Raw genomic sequence first — 23,277 nt, forward strand, 5'->3', positions numbered from 1 at the left:
TTTTTCCTTCCAAAACCTTACTTTTTATCTGACATGATAGGAACAAACCGGTTAGCACAGGAGCCTAAGCAGTAGGGAGTCAAAGCATAATATAATATTGTATACTGAAAACCAGAGGATTAAGTCCAATTTAATCGGATATAAGGATCCGCACCCTCAAAAAGAAGTAAGCAAGCAACACACCTGTAACTTGTAAGCTTCGAATAAAATCATTATCCAATCAAAACTAATCACAAAATCTGTACCAAAATCAGATTGTCAAAGCCAAACACCAAAGAACCACTTCTAGAAACTACTCCTCTACAACTACTACACCAACAAAGAGGAACACAGCTTCTTCTCGCCTTCAAGTTCCTCAAAATAAACCTTAAAATCTCACTGTTCTCAACTCAATGCCTTGTCTCTAACTACCTTAAAAAAATATGTCTTGGCTTTTCAAATCATTCCAATCCAACGACCCAGGTTCACCCCCATACTCTCCTCCTCATCCTCCTTCAGTTAAAGACGACTTGTCGGCCATGGGTGTTTCTATCGGTCGTCAATTTCGTGGCGTTGCTAACTTCCTCGCCCCTCCACCCCCGTCCCGTCCTGAAGCAGCCAAATCAAAACCGTCTGATTCTTCTCAATCATCACGAGCTCTCATCGGGATTCGCAACGATCTCGCAGAAATCGGTGACAGTTTAAAATATGGTCTCTCTAAACTCACTTTTAATTTCTTGCGATTTAAAGATGATGATCATAACAGCAGTAGTCGAGATGGTGACTATGAGGATGACGTGGCTGGAATTAATGAGGATGTGATTGGTTTTGTTAAGGAGATTTCCCTGAGACCCGAGTACTGGGTTGATTTTCCTCTACCACTCCAAAACGGTAAAAATAAAAATAAAAAATTTACTCTTCCTTTTTTTTTTTAGCTGTCAGTAGTGAATAATTGTTCTTTTTATTAATTATTTGTGACAAATGTGATATATATTTTAGTATGAAGTTAAAGAAAAAAAAATGTGTATCTGAAGTGCAAGATTTTGATATATTTTTGAATTGATGTATTTATAGATCTTTTATGGATTGTGGGATTTGAATTGTGTAAAGTAATTGATTTTATGTGAAGAATTTTTCAATTTTGGGTGAAAAGGAGTTTTTTTTTTTGCAGATTTTAGAATGACTGATGCTCAAAGAGAACATGCCTCAAATATTGAACGTTTTGTTCCTAGTTTGGCACAACTTAGATATAATCTTAGGAGTGAAACGGGGGATGGCCGATTTTGGATGGTTTATTTTATATTGTTGATTCCAAGATTGAATGAAGGTGATTTCGAGATTCTATCGACTCCCCAGGTAAGATTTCTGTGTTGATATGTTTTATTCCTTTTCTGCATAATTTGCCTGTGGAAGTAAGGGCCTGAGACAAGTCTTCAGGTTTCTTTAGCTGCAATAGTAGTGAAATCATAATGGGGGTTTGTTATTATTATTGTTGTTATGGTCGAAGGGTGCTTTGTAGTTGTACTGCTGGTTTTGCTGCATTATTGCTTTTTCTCGACTAAGCATGGTCTGTGCGCATGCTATGGCTTCTAGTGAGCATAGGTAGATATCGTATCAGTAGTTTTTAACACATTATGCACACTGGCAGTGGCATGCAATTATCTTGAATGCAATTTATTTTACCCACAACACTAGTGTAACCATAATTGGTGTTTGTTGTTTTTGTTGTTGTTGTAGATATTGTATTAGTAGTTGATAACACATTATGCACACCGGCAGTTGCGTGCAATTATTTTGAGCCACAATACTAGTGAAACCATAATTGGCGTCTATTGCTTTTGCTGAGCAGATAGTGTGCACTGCTATTTTTTTGTGACATTATTTATTTCGATCCTCAAATGTGCTGGTGGTGTTATATGTCTTAGGGTAGGGAAGACAATAGTTGATCTTCCAGGCATCTAGCAATTATAAGCAGATAACGTACCAGTTAATAAAACATTTTGCACAGCTACAGTTTACATGCCATTAGTGTGGAGGGTTATATGGTTTCTGATATTTTGTGTGTAAGAATAATTGATGTCTTTGCGGTTGAAAGTTTTGAGAAGGTGACCTCCTTTTGTCTCCTGATGGAATAATAATCTTTTATAACATGCAATCAGTTGTATTTTCATTTATGTTCTTGTAAAGTTGCAATGGAAATCATAGCTCCAATCTACTCCTCCAGAATCTGGAGGAAGTAATTACTATCTTCAATCTTGATATTGAGAATCAAAACTAGAAGATGCAAGGATGATGGCACTTGCATATTTTTTAATAGTCATCTTAGAAGAGGGGTGGGATAGGGATTGTTAAGTTTGAGGAATTCTGAGAATATGCAGAACGAAGCATATGTGTGAGTAATTGGTAATCGTGCAGACTTATTACTTCAAAACTCACCCCAGGGGAAACAAAGGTGCAGGGTCTCCAAATTTTAGTAAAATATGCACACTTCTTTTTTCCTTATTTTGAAATCATAAGACTTGAAACAAACCATCTCTACACTTTTTGATGGAATTGGTGTTTATAATTTGACATTAGAGCAAAGTGTTTCATCTGAAATTGGTTTTGAAGTTCTGAGGTTTCAGACATCTGAGATATTGGAAGAATGATCCTGTTAATTGTAAGTGAGCTATTGTGCTGTGCTAGTTGTATGTATCAAGTGATATGGACTGTTGATTCAGTTGTTATTGACTTTTTAAGTAAATTTAGGAGATTGAATCTTCAAGTATCTCTTAATTTAGGAGACTTGATATTCTTTTTTAGAGAAACTAAAACTTCAATATCCCAATAATGATCATAGTTTAGAGCAGGGGGCAACAGTCCTTTGGGTGCAGTGATATTTGTATTTCATTCTCATGGCCATGTAATCTCATTAAACTGTTGACTTATTGGCAGATAGTTGAAACAAGAAATGTTCTTCTGGAGAAGCTGAGAAACAAGAAGAATGTGAAGTTGGAAAGCTCCAAGAATTCTATCAGTGAGACACAAGGAGAGAATACAACATCTAGAGAAGAGGTCGCCCGGATTGTAAATGCTACTGAAGGCTTAAAAATTAATGATGAAGAGAATTCTAAGCAGTTTTTAAAAGAGCAAATTGATAATAGCACTTCAATGGATAACCGGAAAAAGCTTGAAGGTGAAGAGGATGTGTCATTCAGTGATCTGGAAGATGATTCTAGTGATTCTTCAACAAGATTATCAGCTTCTAGGAAAGCACAGAGCATTAGGGCTCCTTCACCCAGTGGATCCAGCGATTGGGTCCAACTGAATGAAAGCTCTGACATTCTGGGTGGTCTACGTAAGGCAAGGCAGTCATTTTCTCGTGATAAAGATTCAGATGCCGAGTCCACTGACTGGCATAAAGTTGATGAGTTTGATTAGACCATTGGTGATTGTTTGATAAGTGATTTTATTGTAAAGTTTCTACAATTTTTTCCCCTTTCCCTCTGGTTTCTGCACTTGCAGAATCCCACCTGTTACGTTCGTTTCAACATTTTTTCTTCCTCTCTCTGGTTTCTTTACTTGTGGAATCCAACCAGTCACGTCCCCATTGTTCTTAGCTGATAATTAAGTCAGTATAATTACGTGTTGTTCTAATGGTTTATGCTATTTTATATGTTTCAGTTAAGGAAGTATTGCTTGATTTCCCTATCCTTGTCCAGACAGCAACTATAAAAAATGCGACAGCTGTTCAAAGCAACCAGAAGAAGAAATTGGCAAACAAGAGGAATACAAAAACCACAGCAAGATGTGGTTTCAACCAGCTGTTACACTGGCAAGCACATTTAAACACCTACGTGAAAGAGTAATAAAAGCATTGAAGTCTCCTTCATACAATCCCCCTCTAATAATCATGTATTCAACTAACATTCTGAGGTTCCAAGTTCCACAGTAGATAACTATACAAAATAACTAGGTAAAGAGGACCTCATTAGTGAATAACTGCTGAGCTTGACTGGTGAAAAAAGGCCAGCCAGATTAAAGAAGCCCCATCCCTGAGAAGCAGTCAAGATTCCTATCTGAAATATACAGTTAATAATGATCTCCAGTCAAAAGTTAGCTCCTATGATAAACCGGGATGCTGTAGTAGCAGTGTTAGGCCTATTCTTGTGCATGCGAACGCCATTAGGGATGACAAAAGTGAATGCCCATCAGCAATAGGATATTGTGCTGTAGGTTGCAAACTGTCTGAGTTGAAGAGGATTTTCACTTGAGACAAGATGGCCACTCCGATTTCTTAGTTGATGTTGAAGGGCATGGATGTTTTTTATCCCATCTTCATGGATGCGCAACAAATTCTCCAATGATTCCATTGAGAGAGATTCCAAGCCTACACCATATAGAGGAGCATGCTGTTCCATCTCCTCCCGATGTGCATTTTCAAGAAATTGAATATGTTTCTGCAGGGGGGGGTTGTTCAGTTGATAGCATAAACATCCAAGAAAGCAGTTCAAAGCCATGAGACCAACATTATTAAGATGTACTTGCCCGTGCATCATCTGTAGATGCACGGGAGGTGGTCATTGTTCTTTACCATTAAGATTTATGTTCTTTACCATAATAAATGAACTTCACGTACTAAAAAGTATAGTTTGCTTGTCCAAAAGCTTGAGCCTAAGAAGTTGAAGTTGGTCTCCTAAATTTCAAAACCCACATAAGAATAAGTTCCATATGTAAAGAAAACCCAATTCAAAAATTCATATATTCACATCTATTGATTCAACAATCACAACCATTGAGAGCATTCTCGGTATATTATATGCAGCAAATCAGACAAAATCTAATTATACCAAATATTATTAACCAGAAGAGCAAAACTTGAGAAATGTCCCAGTAGGAAAAACAAGAACTTATGAAGGCAAAGAAATTTTCCAAAAAACATTTCTAAGGATGTCTCTTCCGAAATATACACATCCCAAGGACAACATAGACAGAACAAAGGGTGATTCTTCAAAACCTTGTCAGAAAGATTTGTCAAGTCCTAGGAGATTGAATTCTTGCATAAAAACTAACTTGCTATTTGCTATGACATAATTATCTGTCTTCTACTTTTGACTGCTAGAAAAGGAAAAAGACACCTCAGTATATGGACACCACACCACAAGCCACTGCTTCAGTTGGCTAATTGAACCCCGAGAAACTTTCATGAATAGAATTGGTAAGGAAACAAACCTGGCAGTCATTCAATTTTGCTTCCAAATCGTAAGTGCATGCTCTATAATGAGCAACCTCCTCTTCCTTGTCCTGTTTCACTATTTCAATTTGTTCAACTTTTTGTTTCAACTGCCAAATCTCATCCAATTGTGTCTGTTGTTCCTCCTCTTGAATCACAACTTTTGAAGCATGTTTTTTCAGTTTTCTATCAGAAACTTCCAGATTTGCTTCTGCATGTCTCAATCTTTCAGCAAGAACTTCTTTCTCTTTAAGTAGTTTCTGCATCACGCACATATTAAACTCAGTATTTAAACCTCAGGAACTTTCCATGAGTTAAGGGCACAGTAATCGAGCACATCACTAAAGACCACCCAGATTACAGAGAAAGGATAGTCAGCAATTCATTACATAAATTTGTAGCCTTGTTGGTTGGGAGTCATCCACCTCAAGGGCAAGGGACGGGTGCTGATGAAGGTAGGAGATGGTCAAAAGGGGGCAATTACGATAAATTCTGCTGAATAGATGTTGCTTCATCCTTCTATTAACTACAAACGATAATGTATAAGCTTTTCTAGTGGCAACAATAATCCTGATTTCATTGTTCGAGCACTCTCAAGTACAGGAAGTCTTTCCACCAACCATTATTAATTGGTTCATGCTGATTTACCTGTAATGAGTTGTCATCTACATGTTTCATTCTGATTTTGCATAACATCCCATTCTTGAGGAAATTTCAGGACAGAAATAGCAACCAGTTCCAGAATTTATGTTGTTGGGAAGATGTCGGTAGACAGAACAAAAATCTCTAAAAGTCACACAGAGAACAACATATTTCAATTAAGTTTCAAGAATACAAACTTTTTGAAGTGGTAGATGAAACACTTCTAACACTATGTATCCAATATCAAAATCATTAGACCATTTTACCACCATCCGATGGCAGTTAACAACCAATGAATCTGCCATTAATGTAGAATAGCAATCAGCACAAAGCACAAAGGTATACCAACTTCAAGGGGTAGCAGAATACGGTTTCTCACATGTTTACAGATCATAGCTTGTCTAAAAAAATTATTTAACATTATCACTCCATCTATCCATCAATCAAACAATGATAGACATATTATTGCCTCCAGAATTTTAATGCCAAAGCTTATGAAACCATTCCACTCTCCATTCCTAAACCTCTCAAGCAAACCAAGGGATCAAACTGATCCCTTAATCATGGAACCAATGAATCTCTACCAATAAATACCTCATATTTTAATGATGCCAAATCACCAATCAACTAAGAGAAAGAAGCTTTACTACCAGATTCATAAGCTTAAAAAAAAAAAAACCTTGCAAATGCAACCAAACAAGTTCTCTAGCCACATTTAGGCAGTAAATATCGTGAAATTTACTTACAAAAGCCTAAGAAACTATCTCAGAATTCTCTTATTTAATCATATTAAACACAGTGATCCATGATTCAGACTGCCAAAAGGAAACTCACATAGCAACTTTCAGCTAAAAGATCATCTTTTCATGTTTTCTTGGGTATAGCAATTTAAAATCTGAGTTGGATATATTCTAGACACTCATACCTTCAATTCCTGGTGTTTTAAGGACTTTAGATGTGACAACTGTGTTTCCACGTGATGAAGATGATCTTGGTAATCCCTTTTCTCCATGCTGTGCTTTGCAACATGATCCTTATGCTTGGAGCACAACTGTTCAAGTTGAGTCTCAATATCTTGTATGTGTGCACAGACTTCTGTCTTTTCACAAGTAAAGCGGTCCCTTTCAAGCTCCATTTCAGACTGCCAATTTTATATAAAACATTAAATCTCATATGCTCACCAAAACCAGGTGCATGTGGTGGCATTTGACAAGGCAGATAAGCAGAGACAAGGGATCAAATACCTTATAATGAAGGAGAGCAGCCTCAGTTTCAGTCAGCCTTTCTAACAAAGTAGCCTTCTCGCTAGAAATATTTGAAAGTTCAGCTCGCTTTTCTTCACCAATATGAATAATTTTCTCCTCTAAACAACACAGACGATGCCTGATGGCAGAATGGTCAGTGTTGTCATGCTTAGCAGCATCCCCCACCATTTTTAGAACTGGTCTAGCAAATCCATGTTCCCTGTGAACCAAGAAGATCAACACGTCCAGATTCATCTCCAAAGAATTATCCACAGGGCTTGTGGCAAGGTCAACTAGCCCTCTCAGCATCCTTGTGTGATAACTCTCACCAGAAAACACTTCAAATAGTGTAACATAAAACATTTGCACAAAGTTATGAACTCGAGAGTTTATAGAGAGGGACAATGTTTCCGCAAGAGCAAGAACTGAGGTGAAAAATTCTTCAGAAAACAAAGACTCCGCATTTTTCTCCCTGGCTGTTGAATTTGCACTAAATCTTTCAGCATGTTTTTCCAAGACCAAGGCCACTACTTGGTTATCAATGTATCCATGAGCAACACCTCTCTCAAAAGCCCCAGAAGCTTCAATGGTGAGGGAAGGTATAGACAGCATATCAATCAAGATAAAGATATCAGAAAAATAATGGTGTACATGACTACGTGATTCATCTTCCCTATGTGAGCTGTTGGCTGCATGTCTGGTTCCACTATCTAAATAGGGCATTTCTTTAGATAATGGACATGGAGTCACATCCAGCAGTATGCATTTTTCATCAAGTGCAAAGACACAATCAATTTCTCTCAACATTGCTTCAGCGATCTCATGCTGGCTATTCATAGTGGTGCCCAGGAGATCCAACAGATCGAGTGATATCTCAGCTCCTAAAAGTTCTAGCCTTGCACGAACAACATTGACCTGCAAGCAACCAATCATAAAACAAGTCAAAAGAAAGAAAGACAGCAAAGAGATAATACAATTTGATCAAGTTGAGATGCATACTGCTCGAGGAATACACTGGCACTGAGATGCAGATTTAAATAACAAGTGAATAACAGATTGCAGAGCTTCATAAGGTGTGCTCCCCAAAACTCCAGAAACTTCAGAAAATGTTTTTTTACACTCTTCGTTGTTGATGTCCATTTGACAGACAGCAGAGAGGAACTGAAATCCCAAGATAGTTTACTTTGAGAAAGAAAGAAAAAAGTGCAGCAGGAAAGTCATAACAGTTACGCTCATTTGCTATTGTATTATTTGCTTTATTGGAATGGATCCCATTCATTCCTTATCATTTTACTGCAATTTTGAAGGCAACCAAGACTTTATGAAGGAAAGAATTTTGCCTAAGATGTTCAAGGACAGTATAATCTGAAGTCAGAACAAATATTGGTTATTAAAATTTTGTCAGACAATTTTGCCAATTCCTAGGCAACTGACTTCTAGCAATAACAACTAATTTGCTTTGACAGAACATAGTCTGTCTTTTACTTTTCAGAATCAGACAGGGACAAGAAACACCCCATCATATGTAATCAATAAATCACTGCCTTGTGTTGGCTAATTGAATCCCAAGAAAGTTTCACAAACAGAAATTGAATAAACAAACCTGGCAGTCACTTGATTCTGCTTCCATGTTACCAGTCTCAGGTTCAAAAAACTCAAACCATGGACAGCAATCAAGGATTTCACAAACCAAAGTAACTGTCTCATGAACAACAAATCCAGCATCTGTGTCCAGCATATCTGATACTTTCATCAATTGAAGATCGGCATTGAAATATGCCTTTGTGCATAGGGAAGACTCCTTGCACAAACTTTTAGCAGGGTCATTTTGATTAACTATTGTAATCCTGTAATTGACCCAAAAATTGTCAATCAATGGATCACTCCCCACGTATGCACATATATTTGCAGAGGATTGATAGATCCCTGCAAAATCATAATAATAATAATAACAGGGTAAGAATAATTAAGGACAAGAGGATCCCCACTGATATTACCTTGAAAATCTTGTATAATTTGTTTAGTAAAACAACTCACCAATTTGAAGTTTACAACCACCAACTTCAAAAAATCTGCTTAATATTCTTTGGCTTAGCATTATTTCCTTGAAGGATAAAAAATTTTCCATCTTCCATGTAACTGAACAAGCATTGTCGCTCGACTCTGTTGTCATGAATGTCTCCTTCAATATGTGAACCTCTGCTGTAAAGACAGCAGTTTCATGACCAATAAACCCAGAGTCCTGGTCAAAAAGACTAGTAAGGGTCATGAATTCAGACCAGCCATGGTTTTTTGTAGCATTGGAGCATCGTTCTGCAGATTGTTTCACAACAGACTTCTCTATCATCTTCCCATTCATAACCGCCAACTGATAGACAATAAAAGAACTCCAATCACCAGAACTGTTTCCTGGATCCAAAACTTCAAGAAATGTTGAAAGGTGGATTGGTTTCTGAGATTGACCTGGTGCCATCAGGAATTACCAAATAGTCACATCAGTTTTATGCTTTTATAAAATCTCAACATATCAGTGACTGTTATAAAAATCAACTCCATCTGCATCCATTGTTTTATTACTTGCACTGAACAGCAGCATAGTCATTCTTTTTCGGTAAATGACTTGGCTATTATGACGAATATTTTCTTAAAAGAAATGCCAAATAAGATTTTCAACTATGATTTTAGATTGTACATGAATCACGTTCATGTATTTGCAAATCATGCAGAAACTGGAATTTTGCAAACTGTCACGAAGTTGTATAGAATAATTTCAAGCCTTTTCAAATAACTATTATCATGGAATTCAAGCACACTTCCTTCTTTCTATGTGTTAGAAGCCACTCTACATCAGAGTTCAGCCCAATTGATAATGCATGCTCCTAATATAAAAAGTGAACATAATGTAAGACCCTAAACAAAACAATAGAAATGAGGTTCACAATTACCTCTAGGATAAACTAAAATGCGGACTTCCATATTCCCAATCCAAAACCTCCTGCTCTTCACACACAGACCTTTCATCTTCTTTTTCTTTAAAATATCCTTCAACCTTGAGAAATTCTCAATCTTCCAAATGATTTTTCCTGTGTAATCATCACATCTTTTTACCAGACCATACTTGCTCTTACCACCCAAGTAGCCACAATTGATCATCCCCTTGCACTTACCACTAGAAACGCCTTCAATCCTGAAGGAAAAACTTGACTCCTGAATAGCATTAAAGGATACACTAATCAACACATTATCATCCACTACATATCCTTCATCAAAAAAATCAGAGATTTTCATAAACTCAGTCCAACCAAGACTCGTATCACCTCCTCCCCCAAACCTCCCATAATATTCCCTACTTACATGACTAACCCCTGGCTTTTGACTCAACACTGATATTCGAAAAAGACACCAACAACTCCTATCAATCACAGGATTCTTTTCTATATCCTTAATCTCCAAGAACAATGACAAATTCTCAGCCCCATTAACCATGCTTTTCGACAAATTAACTCCAAGATAAGCCTCCCATACTCGAAAAGCCGAACTAATTATCTTCTGAGTCTTCACCATTTGCCTCAACAAACCATAATTTCTTATACTCCAAGTAACCTTCCCATTCAAAGCATAAGACATTCCCTCACTACGGTCACTCGAAAACTCCATTTTCTCATCCAAAACCCGAATTTCACCACTAATAGTTAAAACCCCATCTTTTAAAAACCCTGAATTAGCATCTAAAACTGTATTAGAAACCGCAAATTCACACCAACCAATAGATTTCCTGTTCTTGGAAAACCTATAAACACTCTCTTTAGACAAAGACTTAGTCTCATCCACGACATTAACAATGACAATCTTGTAACAAGCATAACAATCACAATTAGAACTACAAGGGTCATTAACTTGTAAGTAAAGAGAGATATGTCCAGGTACTGATAAAGAATCCCCTTTTGGGTACATGAAAAAACGAAAGTCATAGCCACTAACTTGAAAATATCTGCTATATAAAGACCTGGACTTTATTTTCCTGAAACCTGGGATAACCCATTTGCAAAGGGAGTGAAAGTCCTCACTACAGTCCACAGTCACCGTATAATCCGCCGCCGGTGGGATTTCCGATAATGGAGACGAAATGGGTTTAGGGGTTTTGGTTTTAAGGGTTTTTACTCTGTGGTTTTTCATTTTTTTTTATTAAAAAACACTAAAAATGACTCTTTTTTATGTTGATGGGTTTAGTGAATTTTGTGCGTGCTTTTTTTTTTTTTTAGAGAGAGAAGGCTTTTGTTTTTGGGTGGTTCTGATTCTTGGCTGTTTCTGAGAGAGGGAGAGGGGAGAGGGGAGAGGGGAGGGAAAAGAAATTGAGACTGGGAGGGAAATTTGTGTGAATTTGTGGGACCCAGAAGATCCTGCCACATTTCTGACCAGGGAGTTGCCACGTGTTTCAGGATTAATTGGGTTGCAAGCAACAAAAAAAAAATGAAGCCTGGAGACGAAGGTACAGCACGCTGTAAAACAATAATGTTGGGTAGTATTTAATTACTGTTTAAAAATAAAATAGAATAACAAAGGTGAGAAAATAAAAAAATAAAAATTTATTTTAAAATTGTACCACATGTTTATTTTATATTTTTATTTTTTTAACATGTTTGAATTATATATACAGACATACATACATATATATAGACACACACATACATGACATTACAATTTTAAATTTCATGAGGCAATCAAATTTTTTTGAATGAGTAAAAAGATAACTTTCCTAGATAAATTTATCATAATCCAATTATTAGTACCAACATAACAAAATTGGGATAATCAATTTTGAATACCTCCATTTATTCTAGTTATATAATGTCTCATCTTTAATTCTAATTAGATAAGTATTTGATGTAAGTAGTTCATACAATAAAATATTTAAGTAAATGTTTATTAATTTGTCATATAAGTTAAATGATGACATGATGATTGGGAAATACATAACACATATATTTTTAGTCATTTATATTTTATTTTAGAGAATTTTGTTTGATTCTTAATGAATTATCTAGAGTTTTAGGTATCTTTTAGAAGTATTAGTTCTTGTAGATTCAATGTATCTTTCAGGTATTTAATTATTGGAGTATGCTGAATTTGGGGTCATATGAGAAGGCAAATAATGAGATGAGCTTAGAGTTCAAACACTGGTTGGTCTGTCCTGGATAATCTTGAGCTCTATACAACCCCATTTCATAAGTTCTCTACCTTTCTGAAAAGTTAATACATGGATCTATAATTCTAATGATGATAAAAATAAAAAAACCTAGTTTTGCTGTTTTGAAACACAAAAAATAGGTTGAAATACAAAGTACAAATCAAACCCAAAATCCCTGCAATCTATACATCATCTTAGTTTTTGACCCATATCGTGAATTTCAAATTTTTAAAAATTACAAGACCAGTTTTGTTGGATAAAATTTTTTATACAATTGTTTCAAAAATAGAGAAGTCTCAGCTCATACATTTTTTGCCCCGAAATTGGCACGCAATATCAAGAAAGAAAATAAAGTTAGAATTCGTAATAGTAGGAAAGTTATTCCCTTTCTTTTGAGTGATAAAGCTAGACTATAAAAAGCCCTTTAAAAAGTAGCCAAATGACGTTTTTAATACTCTAAAAACACCAAAAGAGAGAGGAGGTGGCATCTAGGAGCTGAAGCAATTAGAACTGAAAAGAAAAAAGCAAAGGACAACAACTCCTTCAAGATATCTAACTCTCTAATCTTCTCATACTCTTAAGTGATGTTCATCGTATCAATGTTTTATTTATTTATTTAGATATGGAATAGTTTTTTATTCTAGTATTTTTTATGTAGTCCAACTATGATTATGCAAATATTTCTTTGATTGAATTAATTCGGTATTTGTTGAGTATTTCATTCTAAACTTTATGTTTGTATACGTTTAATCATCGTTTGCATGATTTGGCATTCAATTTGAGATTGAGAAGTGATAATTGACTCAACCATTTTTTAAATACTATAAGGAATCTATAGGATAGAGATATCTATGGATCTTGTATAATCCTTAAGGGTTTTATCGTTCCTAATAATTTTTGACAAGTTTAGAATTTTCACGGAGATGTCGGAAGTTTGCATGTTAAAATAATTCGTTGATGCTCCAGAGAGATTAGTAAAACCTGATTATCAACAATAATAAAGAAATTTCAATAGGATTAAATCAATTGAGAAATTCGCATAGGATTAGTTACGATGAAGTTAAAAATCCTATCCGTTAAACTTGATTTCAACACTGTTTAATTATATAATTGTTTGTTTTAATTGTTTTTAGTTTCACAAGCTTTTATAATCGAATCATCAAATAGATGTGAATTTAATAATTTTGATATTTATTGACAATTTCTGCATGGGATGATACTATACTCATTTACTTTATTACTTGTTACGACTCGTGCACTTGTGATTTTGACCAACACATGAATACTAATATCTAAGATTAAAAAAAATAAAGAATGAATTATCTTATGGTTTACTTTGATAAAAGGAAAAAAAAAATTGTAATTGGAAATGTAAAAGAAGGTTTTTCTTATGTAAGCTATCAACGTTACACATCAGGGCGTGTGTGTGTGTGTGTGTTTTTTTTTTTCTTCTAATATATATATATATATATATATATATATATATATATAATCATTATTATTTTAAATTTTTAGATAGGTTTTGGAGAGAATTTTCCCATCTATTCACTTGCTGACATGATATCTAATTAATGATATAAAACCAAGTTTAAGTGTTAGTGTCCATATTAAAGTTGTCAAAAACTTTTTTTATATATATATGACAGAAAAAATGCAATGTAAACTTAGATCATAAAATTATAAGAATTATAACCCATTTCTTGGGTTTCCCATACATTTACCTTTTTTCCTTTTAAAAATAAAAAATAATAATAACAAAAAGATAAGCAACTTGACAAAAGCAGACTGAGAAGGATTTCAAATGTATATAGAAATCAAGCTAGAGTTTTGTATAAAATTGAGAGCCCAATTGTAACCCATTGTATCTAAGAATGAAGAGACAATGCAGATTGAAGGTCAAATTAAATGATTATTGGACGAATTTGCATAAAAATTAAGTTTAGAGACTTAATTAGATTTTTAATAGATCAATTTGATTTAATCATGGGTCAAATTAAAGGTTTAATTATGTTTAAGAATTAATTTGGATCAAATTAAAATATTTAATTAGGTGCGGGAATTTAATTATACTTTTAATGGGTCAAATTAATTTTATTAGGAAATTAATTAGTGAAGAATTAAGTTTGGAAGCCCAATTTGAGCTTAATCAAGAAGATTATAATTTTAGAGCACCAAACTTAATTTTTATAATGTCAATTGATTCAAATCAGGAATAAAATTGTAAGAAAATCAAAGTTTAGGGTCAATTAAAAGTCAAATTAAAGAAATTCACAACCATGAATATTTTTAAAAAAGACATTAAACTTTGAGGACTCAATTTGGTTGAAAACATAGGTGAAATTGAAGTAAGTTGAAAATTTAAAGTCAATTAGGGATGTAATTAAAAGAAATCAAAACACAAAGGACTCAATTGAGTTTTAGTCAAATCCCTAATTAAAACCGTAACGGTTAAAACAATGTCGTTTCATTTAAATGAAATGATGCGTTTTAACCAAAACAATTTGTTTTGGTAAAGAACAATGCTATTGAGACCACTATTTATCATCTTCAACCTTTTATATCCAAAAGGTTGCTCGGGCGGCCATTTTTCAAATGCATTTAATCACTCATCTCTCTACCAAACAAGATATCATTCTCATGGCCCAACACAATACTACACCCCAGCATGATTCTTATTGGCTGGTCGCCTCTGTAGCCACCGTAACATTGCTCCAAGGAGTCTGACCCAATCAACCTTTGTAACCAGATTTCACAGCTTGTGATGTTGACTTTTTGGACAAAGATCCTTCTTGTTTGAATCAAGGGCTAAGATTTATTCTCAATAAAGATCATATGAACTTTTCACTTTTTATCCCTTGTAAATAGAGGTGAATTTTGTGCAATAATGGAGGAGAAATCTGAAGGGAAAGTAAGCTAAAAATCAAACTTTTCACATCTTTTTAAAGTTGGCTAAATAGCCATTTTTCTCCTTCTTCAGAGACCACCGTGAACACTCATCTCAGCCATTGCCACAACATTTTGCTTCTCTCCACCAAGAGAACCAACCTCCCCCCACCAACTTCAACTTCTTCTTTTTCCAGCAACGCCAACTTCTTCTCCATATAATTAATAGGGGCACTAACTATCTATTTAATAGCATTGCCAATCGCCAACTCTTTTACCAGCGTCTCCACCATCCTCACTTCGAACCTCCAACAATGGTAGTCAAGCAGCACCTCCAAGTCAAGTAATCATATTCTTCCATCTTCCTCACTTTTTTTTTTTTTTGGTGTAAACATACAGAATGTGAATTAGAATTCATGTTCCATGGTTTACTACATAATTTAGTCACTAGGCTGAGCCAGTGACTAAGTTGTGTAGGTTGGACCCGTAACTCAGCCTATTTTTTTTTAAAAAAAGAAAAGAAATTGTTAAACCTTCAATCGGCCTAACCCAACCAAATTAGGCTTGGGCCTAACAAGCCCAACCTTTAGACTAAGGGCGTGTTTGCCAAACACACTATAATGTCTTTTGTTTAGTTTTTAATTTGTCTTTATTTTAATAAAAAGTTGAAAAATATAAAAACTTTAAGGACCATTTTGAAATTATTTATGGGCTCGTCGCGTCTTTTTTCAATAATTTTACCTAATATCATGTCGCAGGCTTACACTGTAAGATATGAACCCATTATTAAAAATATTTGATTTTTCTCTGAAATTTCATAAACTCCAAAAAAAATTACCTCATTTAAAAAACACAAAAAATGCTTTGTTTTCGTGTATACAACCAAATCCTAAAGGTTTTTAATGCATATTTTTTTAAAAGGATAAAATCATGTTTTTATCATGTTTTAAAAATGCAAAATGGATATCGTAACTGGTTTATGATTATTGCACAATAATTAGTTTGTTATTTGGAATGTTAGGATTTAAATGTAAATTTTAATATTTGAGAGTATAAAATTACACTATAAAGTATACTCTCAAGTATTAAAAATATAAAATAAAAAATAAATGCGATACTAAAATTAGGACCTTAAAACGATTAAGATTTAATTTGATAAAATAGAGAATTTCTCATGAAGGGAGATTTGCTTTGAACTGTAGATGAGACAAACAAATAGAAACGTGTCTTTGATTAACAATCAATCATCAATGCAGTTTATCATAGGTAAGGTGCACTGGGGGTGATATGTCTTCCTCTTGCTCAACTAGTCCCCTTACCTAGACTCTCGTAAACCTATAAGTTTCATAGAGATCATAATATTAGGTGACAACCCTTAAACCCTTTAATCATAACTTTATGTTAAACCCAAAACCCTTTAATTTTAAGAGGCAGCTTCATCATTCAATGTCGTGCCCGTCACGACACATAGTTTAAACACCTTAAAATACATGGTTCAAGTAAAAGTTCATACACGGTTTAAGTAACATAAAAATGCAATACAATTACTCATGTCCATATATTTTCATTAACTAACAATTAATAAACCTAAAACTAGGGGTGTTTAAAAAAACCGATTAACCAAAAAAACTGAGAGAACCGATAAAAAATTAACCGAGAAAACCGAACCAAGATAAAAAAAAAACCGATTAAACCAATTTTTAAAACCATAAAATTTTGCCGGTTCGGTTTGGTTCGGTTCCGGTTTGACCACTTAAACTGGTGAACCGAACCGGTGGTATAAATAACAATATAACATGACTAAAGAGTTCCTAACCCTAATTGACAAGCCGCCATCCATCAATTTTCATCCTCTCTCTTCTCCCTTCTGTATATGTCTTGTCCTTTGCCCCTGCATCTTGATTCTTGCCATTTAATTTTCATCCTCCTTGGCCCTTGCGTCTTGCCCCCTGAAGTTCCACATCTGATTGACCTAGTCAATATAACGAATCTGGGTGCTGGGGAGTAAGCAGATCCCGTAGTCAATCCTATTCCTGTGTCAGTTCAAGACCAAGTTGGAGTTTTTTCAGTTTTTATAAAGGGGGTTTCATCATTGCCTGTTGCGCTGTCTTTTCTCTTCTCTAGCCGACAATAAACCACATCTCCACATTCATTTAGTCTACTTGCAGCCGAACAAAAACCTTTGGCTTCTCTCTTCACTTGCAATAGAAAGAGAGAGCTCCTCCATTAGAGAAAAGGTGGTAAGGTAAAGTTTATTTTCGTGTGCTTGTAAGTTCAACTTTTTGTTTCAAACTTTGATGCTTCTCTGACATTTCTTGCCATTGGCTTCGCAAGGCTTGGATCTTTTTAACTCCTCTTGATTTTCTGCTTTCTTTTTATCTTCCTCAGGTTTTGCCGTTGGTTGTGGTCCATCACAGCTTTGAGGATTCAACCGGATTAATTTAATGATTAGGTTCCCTGATTTTTTAGCTCCAAAATCGGATTCAACCAAACCAAACCAGTTCGGTTTGAACCAAAATTCGGTTCGGTTCGGTTTGAAATTCTAAAAATATGAGTTACATGGTTCGGTTGGTTTTTATGGTTCAAACCGAACCGTGAACAGGCCTACCTAAAACAAACAATCGACTGGTGTTTCATGTAAACTAAAACTAGCCTTATTGTCTTTATTTTTCTCATTATTCTTAAGACATTCATCAAGATCATTACTATCTAGAGATTTATTAGTGACACCATTAGTACCAACACTAATATTGTAAACATTAGTGTTACTGCTAGTATCAATATTATTAACATTATTTAACTCAAAATTTCTTGAATTTTCTAGATTGGAATCAATTTGAATCTTCAAATCATCTCTAGTACCATGAATTTGCATTTCAACATCATTAGAAGTTTTTTCTTCATAACTTTCACTTATTTCTCATTTTTTCTTCGTGTTGCTCTATCAATGACACAAAGCAAATCAAAGTTTGATAAATTATCATTCTTTTCTCCCTTATTTATCCAATCATCATTAGACAAAGATCATCTAAAAATTCACCAAAATCATCAGTTTGCCTTTTTGAATTGGTTGTCATTCAATTTTAGATTGCACATTATAAAATACTAAGTCATTCATTTTTTTCTAATGCAGACAATTTATTTATTTTGTATGAACCTAAATAAAAGATTCAAATTTTTAATTTTTAATATTCTTATCAAATATAAAACATTAAAAATAATAAGAAAAAAAACTCATCATCTAATGAACTATAATTATACTCATATCCAGATGAATTACAAATGAAGCTTATAACTTAGATTACAAACCTTTGTAATTCCATTCATCCCCATAATAACCCCACCTTTTAGCTGAAGTCTTTTACATCCCTTATTGTATTGGCAATCTCAATGTCAAACTACTTTATTACACTCTCAAATAGACAGGCACTCAATATATATATATATATATACAGAGAGAGAGAGAGAGAGAGAGATTTAAAGGCATGCTCATATACAAAATTTGTCTCACACAATGTCATTTTTTTAGGACATACTTTCTTTCATTTCCAACCCGCCAACCTTTCTGCTACTCCAAATCCTCAACTATACTCCACTATGATCCTCTCTTTTCATTCCATATTATCCACAAAGCCCTCTATATTTTTATATGATTTTCATGTTGATGTAGTGCTTCCTTTCAAGACCGTCCCATCCTCTTCCATGAATATAGCAATAAAATCTAATATTGCTCATCCTTTCTCTCGTAATTTTTTTTTATCATATGATCGTCTTTCCCTTATTCAAGACCTGATTTAGTTTATGTTGCTTATATACCAAGTTAATTTATAGATAAACCTAGACAACCACACCTTGAAGTTGCACACAAGTCCTCAAGTATATCATGCAATCACTTGGACATTGGATTTTCTTACCCTCTACAGGTTCATTAGAGTTACAAGTATTTTATGATACCAATTAGTTCTGATGCAAAGATATAAGGAGATCAATAATTGGCTATTGCATTTTACTTGGTAAAACACCAATTTTTTAGAAGACAAAGAAATAAAGCATTATGTCTTGTTGAGGCAGAATGTCGATCTGTGGCCACTACTTGTTGTGAGGTTCCTTGGTTGAAAAATATATTGACAAAACTAAGAGTGAATCACACACAACGAATTACATTGTTTTGTGACAACCAAGCTGCTATACATATTGTTTCAAATCCTTTGTTTCAGAAATGAACAATTCATATAAAAATTGATTGTTATTTAGTGTGTGAAAATATTTAAATAGGGATAATGCTAACAACTTAAATTCAAGCTACAAATCAGTTAGCTGGTTTGTTCTCCAAGCCATTGAGTTTAACACAATTTGAAATACTACTCATAAAGTTAGGTGTCATTAACATACACTCAAACTTGAAAAGGTGTTAAAAGAAATAATCTCATCGAATATGTTAAAGGAAATAATTTCATAGAATAAGTTGTTAAATAGTATAATTGATTACTTATTTTCTATTCTTGTATATGACTTTGAATAATTGTAGACAATAAAGTAGCATGATTTATGTATAAATATATAATCCTAGCATTTTGAATGAATCAATAAGTAATTCTTCATCAACTACATTTCTTCATATTAATGGATAACAAAGATTTTTAAAAGGTGATAATGAAGATGAGATTGGATTTTGAATGAGATAAATTTAGTAGTAGTATTTTTTTTTTTTTTGGTAGTGAAAAGACAAGGTGGACACTAGATTTGAAATTGAGGGAATGTTTTGTTTTAAATGACATGAAATTGAGATGAGTTTGGTTGAGTTGAGTTTGGTAAGAAAGAAATGTATCAATCGATTTAGGTTGTTTTGACAACAAGGCCAAAACTATTGACCTACTCAACCCCACTATATGTAACTTAGGTCTGGTCCAAAATAAGGATGGAAAAAGGTCATCGTACTAGCTACTTTCATCCTTTATATATCAACATATAATGAATAATAAGAAATATTATGTATCAACATATATTATAAGTTAATCATGTATGTATAAAATTAAAAATATATTATTTAATTATGAGGGGGGGGGGAATAAGGAGGCAAATATACTCCTACCTTGAGCCCCATGGGTACCAGGTCAAGAAAAAAATATTTTTTTTGGACTGTGTATAGTTTGAGATTCATGAGGTGGATTTAATCAATACCCTTAGATAGTGAGTTACAATTCTTTATTAATTTTATAGTTTTGGTTTGAAAATGAAAGAAATACATTTTGAATTAATTAAAGATGATTAGTTATCAATTAAAATCAATTTTTTTCTCCGAATAATTTAGAAAACGCTTCTCAAATCTCACATCGATCAATCTAATACATTCAAGGAAACAGTTTCTCTAGGTGTTAGCTGTAAAATTCAACCAGACCTTCTTAACCACTAGGTATACTTTTCAAGATAAGCCATAGCCTAGTTTAAAAAAGATTTCACAGATGAGGATAAGAATAGAGTCCCTTTCTCCACGTCCAACCAAATGGTTCGTTTGTTCATGAACTGAATTTTTTTTTATCTTGCTTGGATTCTCTTCTTGACATCAAACAAGCTAGGGATGTACTTCATCTTTCATTTGATCCTAAACAACTAAACCACAACCACCAGATCATAACCCACAAATCTCTTGGGCACACAGAATTGTATGTATATACTGTGAGCCATTCGTCTCCAAGAGAAAAAGTGAGCCATGTGGTCTTGCAGCCATCATTACTTGTTGCATGGAGATATCACACAAGACAAAGTCTAATAAATAGGTTCTGTGTCTGGTTTATCTGCTGGATTTTTGGTGTGGTTAAAAGGATGGTGAGTAATTAATGTCTGCTTGTGTTGTGGACAAATTTATCTTGATAAATTACCTGCCTTCCCCTTCTTCTAGCCCTTCATCTCCCCCTAGAAGCCCATAAAAGAAGCTGTGATTAATTGGAAGGGATTTTATTTTAGGTTAGGCGGCAAGCTGAGATAATCCAAATTAGAACCCCCTTTAACTCTTCTGTTCTTTATAACATTAAACATATGGTCAGGTCATTTTAAAAATACTTCATTGTGGTCTTTTCTAAAATTCAAAAAAGAAAAGAATTGTTTTGAAAAAAATGTGACTCTAAAAAAAAGTCAAGCTAACCCAAATCATGGTTTTTTAAAATTAACACAAGTTGATATTGTTTTTTTTTTTTAATTTTATTATTTAACATTATCTTTTTGTTTAAATAAACTTTGTAATTTTCTTTATTTTTTTTATGTTGGATTGTCTCAATTTTATAAGTAAATTTAATGGATTAACCCGAATTAGTTTTTTTTTTTTATATAGGGTAGAGTTTTTTTAAAGGGAATATATTTTTTTACAAAAAAGAAAAAAATGTTAGGTATGTCATCATATACAGGTTTCTTCTTTCATATCTAACCTCTCTCAATCAAACCTCAGCCATATATACATGTTTCTTCTTTTATTTCCATTGATATTCCAATGGAGATATATATATATGGCCGATCTCGTTCTTAATTTTAGCCATGTTATGGTGATAGAAAGAAATCCCTCTAAAAATCAAAGCCAAGAAAACGTCGTGATTTCTGCAAGTGTGTGTCCCTTATGATTACTGATAAACTAGTTGACTGTGATACAGAATCACACATGCCCTAATTACAGCACTGGCAACAGCACCAAGTGGGGTTAATTTGTTCTTTTACCTTTACCTTTGTAATTGTTAGCTGTAATTGAATCTAGCCCTTCAAAGAGAAGTACAATGATATGGTAATGACATCAGAAATTGCAGTGGGGGGAGAGACCGATCACATCAAAGTGAGACAAAGTAGAAACACGGATCCACAAGATTACAAAAGAATCCAGCCTCTCAAAGATAACCATACACAACCAGTCGTTCACGGGAGACCATTGTTCATGACAAACCATGCCTCTCTCTCTCTCTCTCTCTCTCTCTCCCTCTCCCTCTCTCTCTCTTGCATGTGCATGCAACCTTCTTTTTCATTTTGTTCATGATCTTTGCTGATCATCTTACCAAATGGCACATGCTTGCCTTGCTGTATTGTTGCCTCATGCATCCTTTTTTGATGAAATGTTTCCTCATGCATCTATCTAACAATTCATTCTGGGGTATACGCACTTCTTGAATGATTGATTCTATATATGTCATACAGATATAAATATGCTGCATAATTGAAGAAAGAAATTGGCTTCGTCTAGGTCATCATGCATGAATTTCAGATCTCAATGGATAATAGACAAAAGCAAGCTGTGGACTTTCCATAATTAATCGGGGAAAGATATTTCTCGTGAACTGAGCTTGTAGATGAATAATTTTGTGAAGAACGGATTAGAAGTGATTTAGTCTTGGGAAATGGGATGCTAAAGATAAGAATATACCCTGTTATATTTAAATAAATTTAATATAAAAAGACTTAGGTGTTGATTTCTAGGTTTGAGCCTACAAATTAAAAAAAAAAAAAAGCAGGTTTTTTAGCTGTTATTTTTTAAAATATTTTTTTATTTTAAAATATATTAAAATAATATTTTTTTATTTTTTTAAAAAATTATTTTTGACATCAACATATCAAAATAATTTAAAAATAAAAAAAATATTAATTTAAAACAAAAAATAAAATAAAAAATTTTCAATTTCTTTTTAAAAAGGTTTCCAAAACACAATAGCAAAGACTTTCTGTGAATCTCTTGAATCTCATAAGACTGCTTGTCAAGTTTCACTTTTTTATTTTTTTTCCTTTTTGTATTTAATCAAATTAATTGAATCCAAAACCGGGCCCTCGTGAATTATTTTTTTTGGGTTTTAATTAATTTTAAAAGATTTCAATTTGGTTTAACCAAACCAAAACCAAATTAAGGTTTGCTTTTAGTTCTTAATTAAGAAATTCGGGTGGTTCTAGTTTTTATTGCCAAAAAAAAAACCTGAAAAAATTATGGTTTGGTTTTTAGGAATTTCAATCGGGTTTTTGCTTCTTTTTTTCTTTTGTCACTAGTCCTTTATAGTTTTTTTTTTTTTCTAATCCTAGCACTTTAAACATGGAGGATATAAAGTTCATTTCTTGCTTTTAGGCTGAGGAGTGCACAACTCAGATGCCTAACCAAGCTGAGCATA

At 33.8% G+C, this 23,277-nt stretch overlaps 2 protein-coding genes across 4 annotated transcripts; one reads left to right on the plus strand and one right to left on the minus strand.

Moving 5' to 3' along the window:
* Positions 1-75: 75 nt before the first annotated feature.
* On the plus strand, positions 76-3,627 carry LOC118032595 (uncharacterized). The gene is made up of 3 exons (XM_035037331.2): positions 76-870; positions 1,151-1,335; positions 2,914-3,627. Exons 1-3 carry the CDS (start codon positions 423-425, stop codon positions 3,397-3,399), a joined length of 1,119 nt encoding a protein of 372 aa, XP_034893222.1. The 5' UTR covers positions 76-422; the 3' UTR covers positions 3,400-3,627.
* Positions 3,628-3,748: 121 nt separating this feature from the next.
* On the minus strand, positions 3,749-11,395 carry LOC118032592 (uncharacterized). 3 transcript variants are annotated; one of them, XM_035037324.2, is made up of 8 exons: positions 10,023-11,395; positions 9,115-9,540; positions 8,681-9,003; positions 8,077-8,238; positions 7,078-7,992; positions 6,759-6,974; positions 5,191-5,451; positions 3,749-4,517 (listed from the first exon to the last, which is right to left on the minus strand). In XM_035037324.2, exons 1-8 carry the CDS (start codon positions 11,251-11,253, stop codon positions 4,170-4,172), a joined length of 3,882 nt encoding a protein of 1,293 aa, XP_034893215.1. In that variant the 5' UTR covers positions 11,254-11,395; the 3' UTR covers positions 3,749-4,169. The 3 variants fall into 3 exon arrangements, with proteins under 3 accessions (XP_034893215.1, XP_034893216.1, XP_034893217.1); XM_035037325.2 differs by having other exon boundaries at positions 3,749-4,418; positions 10,023-11,394; XM_035037326.2 differs by lacking the exon at positions 8,077-8,238.
* Between the last annotated feature and the right edge of the window lie 11,882 nt (positions 11,396-23,277).

This window comes from Populus alba, chromosome 6 (genome assembly GCF_005239225.2).
Source record: "Populus alba chromosome 6, ASM523922v2, whole genome shotgun sequence".
Taxonomy (NCBI): Eukaryota; Viridiplantae; Streptophyta; class Magnoliopsida; order Malpighiales; family Salicaceae; genus Populus; species Populus alba.

Coding starts and splice junctions, on each gene's coding strand:
- LOC118032595 (XM_035037331.2), top strand. CDS start 423: ATGTCTTGGCTTTTCAAATCATTCCAATCCAACGACCCAGGTTCACCC. Junction 871..1,150: donor TCCTCTACCACTCCAAAACG/GTAAAAATAAAA, acceptor TTTTTTTTGCAG/ATTTTAGAATGACTGATGCT. Junction 1,336..2,913: donor AGATTCTATCGACTCCCCAG/GTAAGATTTCTG, acceptor ACTTATTGGCAG/ATAGTTGAAACAAGAAATGT.
- LOC118032592 (XM_035037324.2), bottom strand. CDS start 11,253: ATGAAAAACCACAGAGTAAAAACCCTTAAAACCAAAACCCCTAAACCC. Junction 9,004..9,114: donor TGGTTGTAAACTTCAAATTG/GTGAGTTGTTTT, acceptor ATGATTTTGCAG/GGATCTATCAATCCTCTGCA. Junction 7,993..8,076: donor GCCAGTGTATTCCTCGAGCA/GTATGCATCTCA, acceptor GGTTGCTTGCAG/GTCAATGTTGTTCGTGCAAG.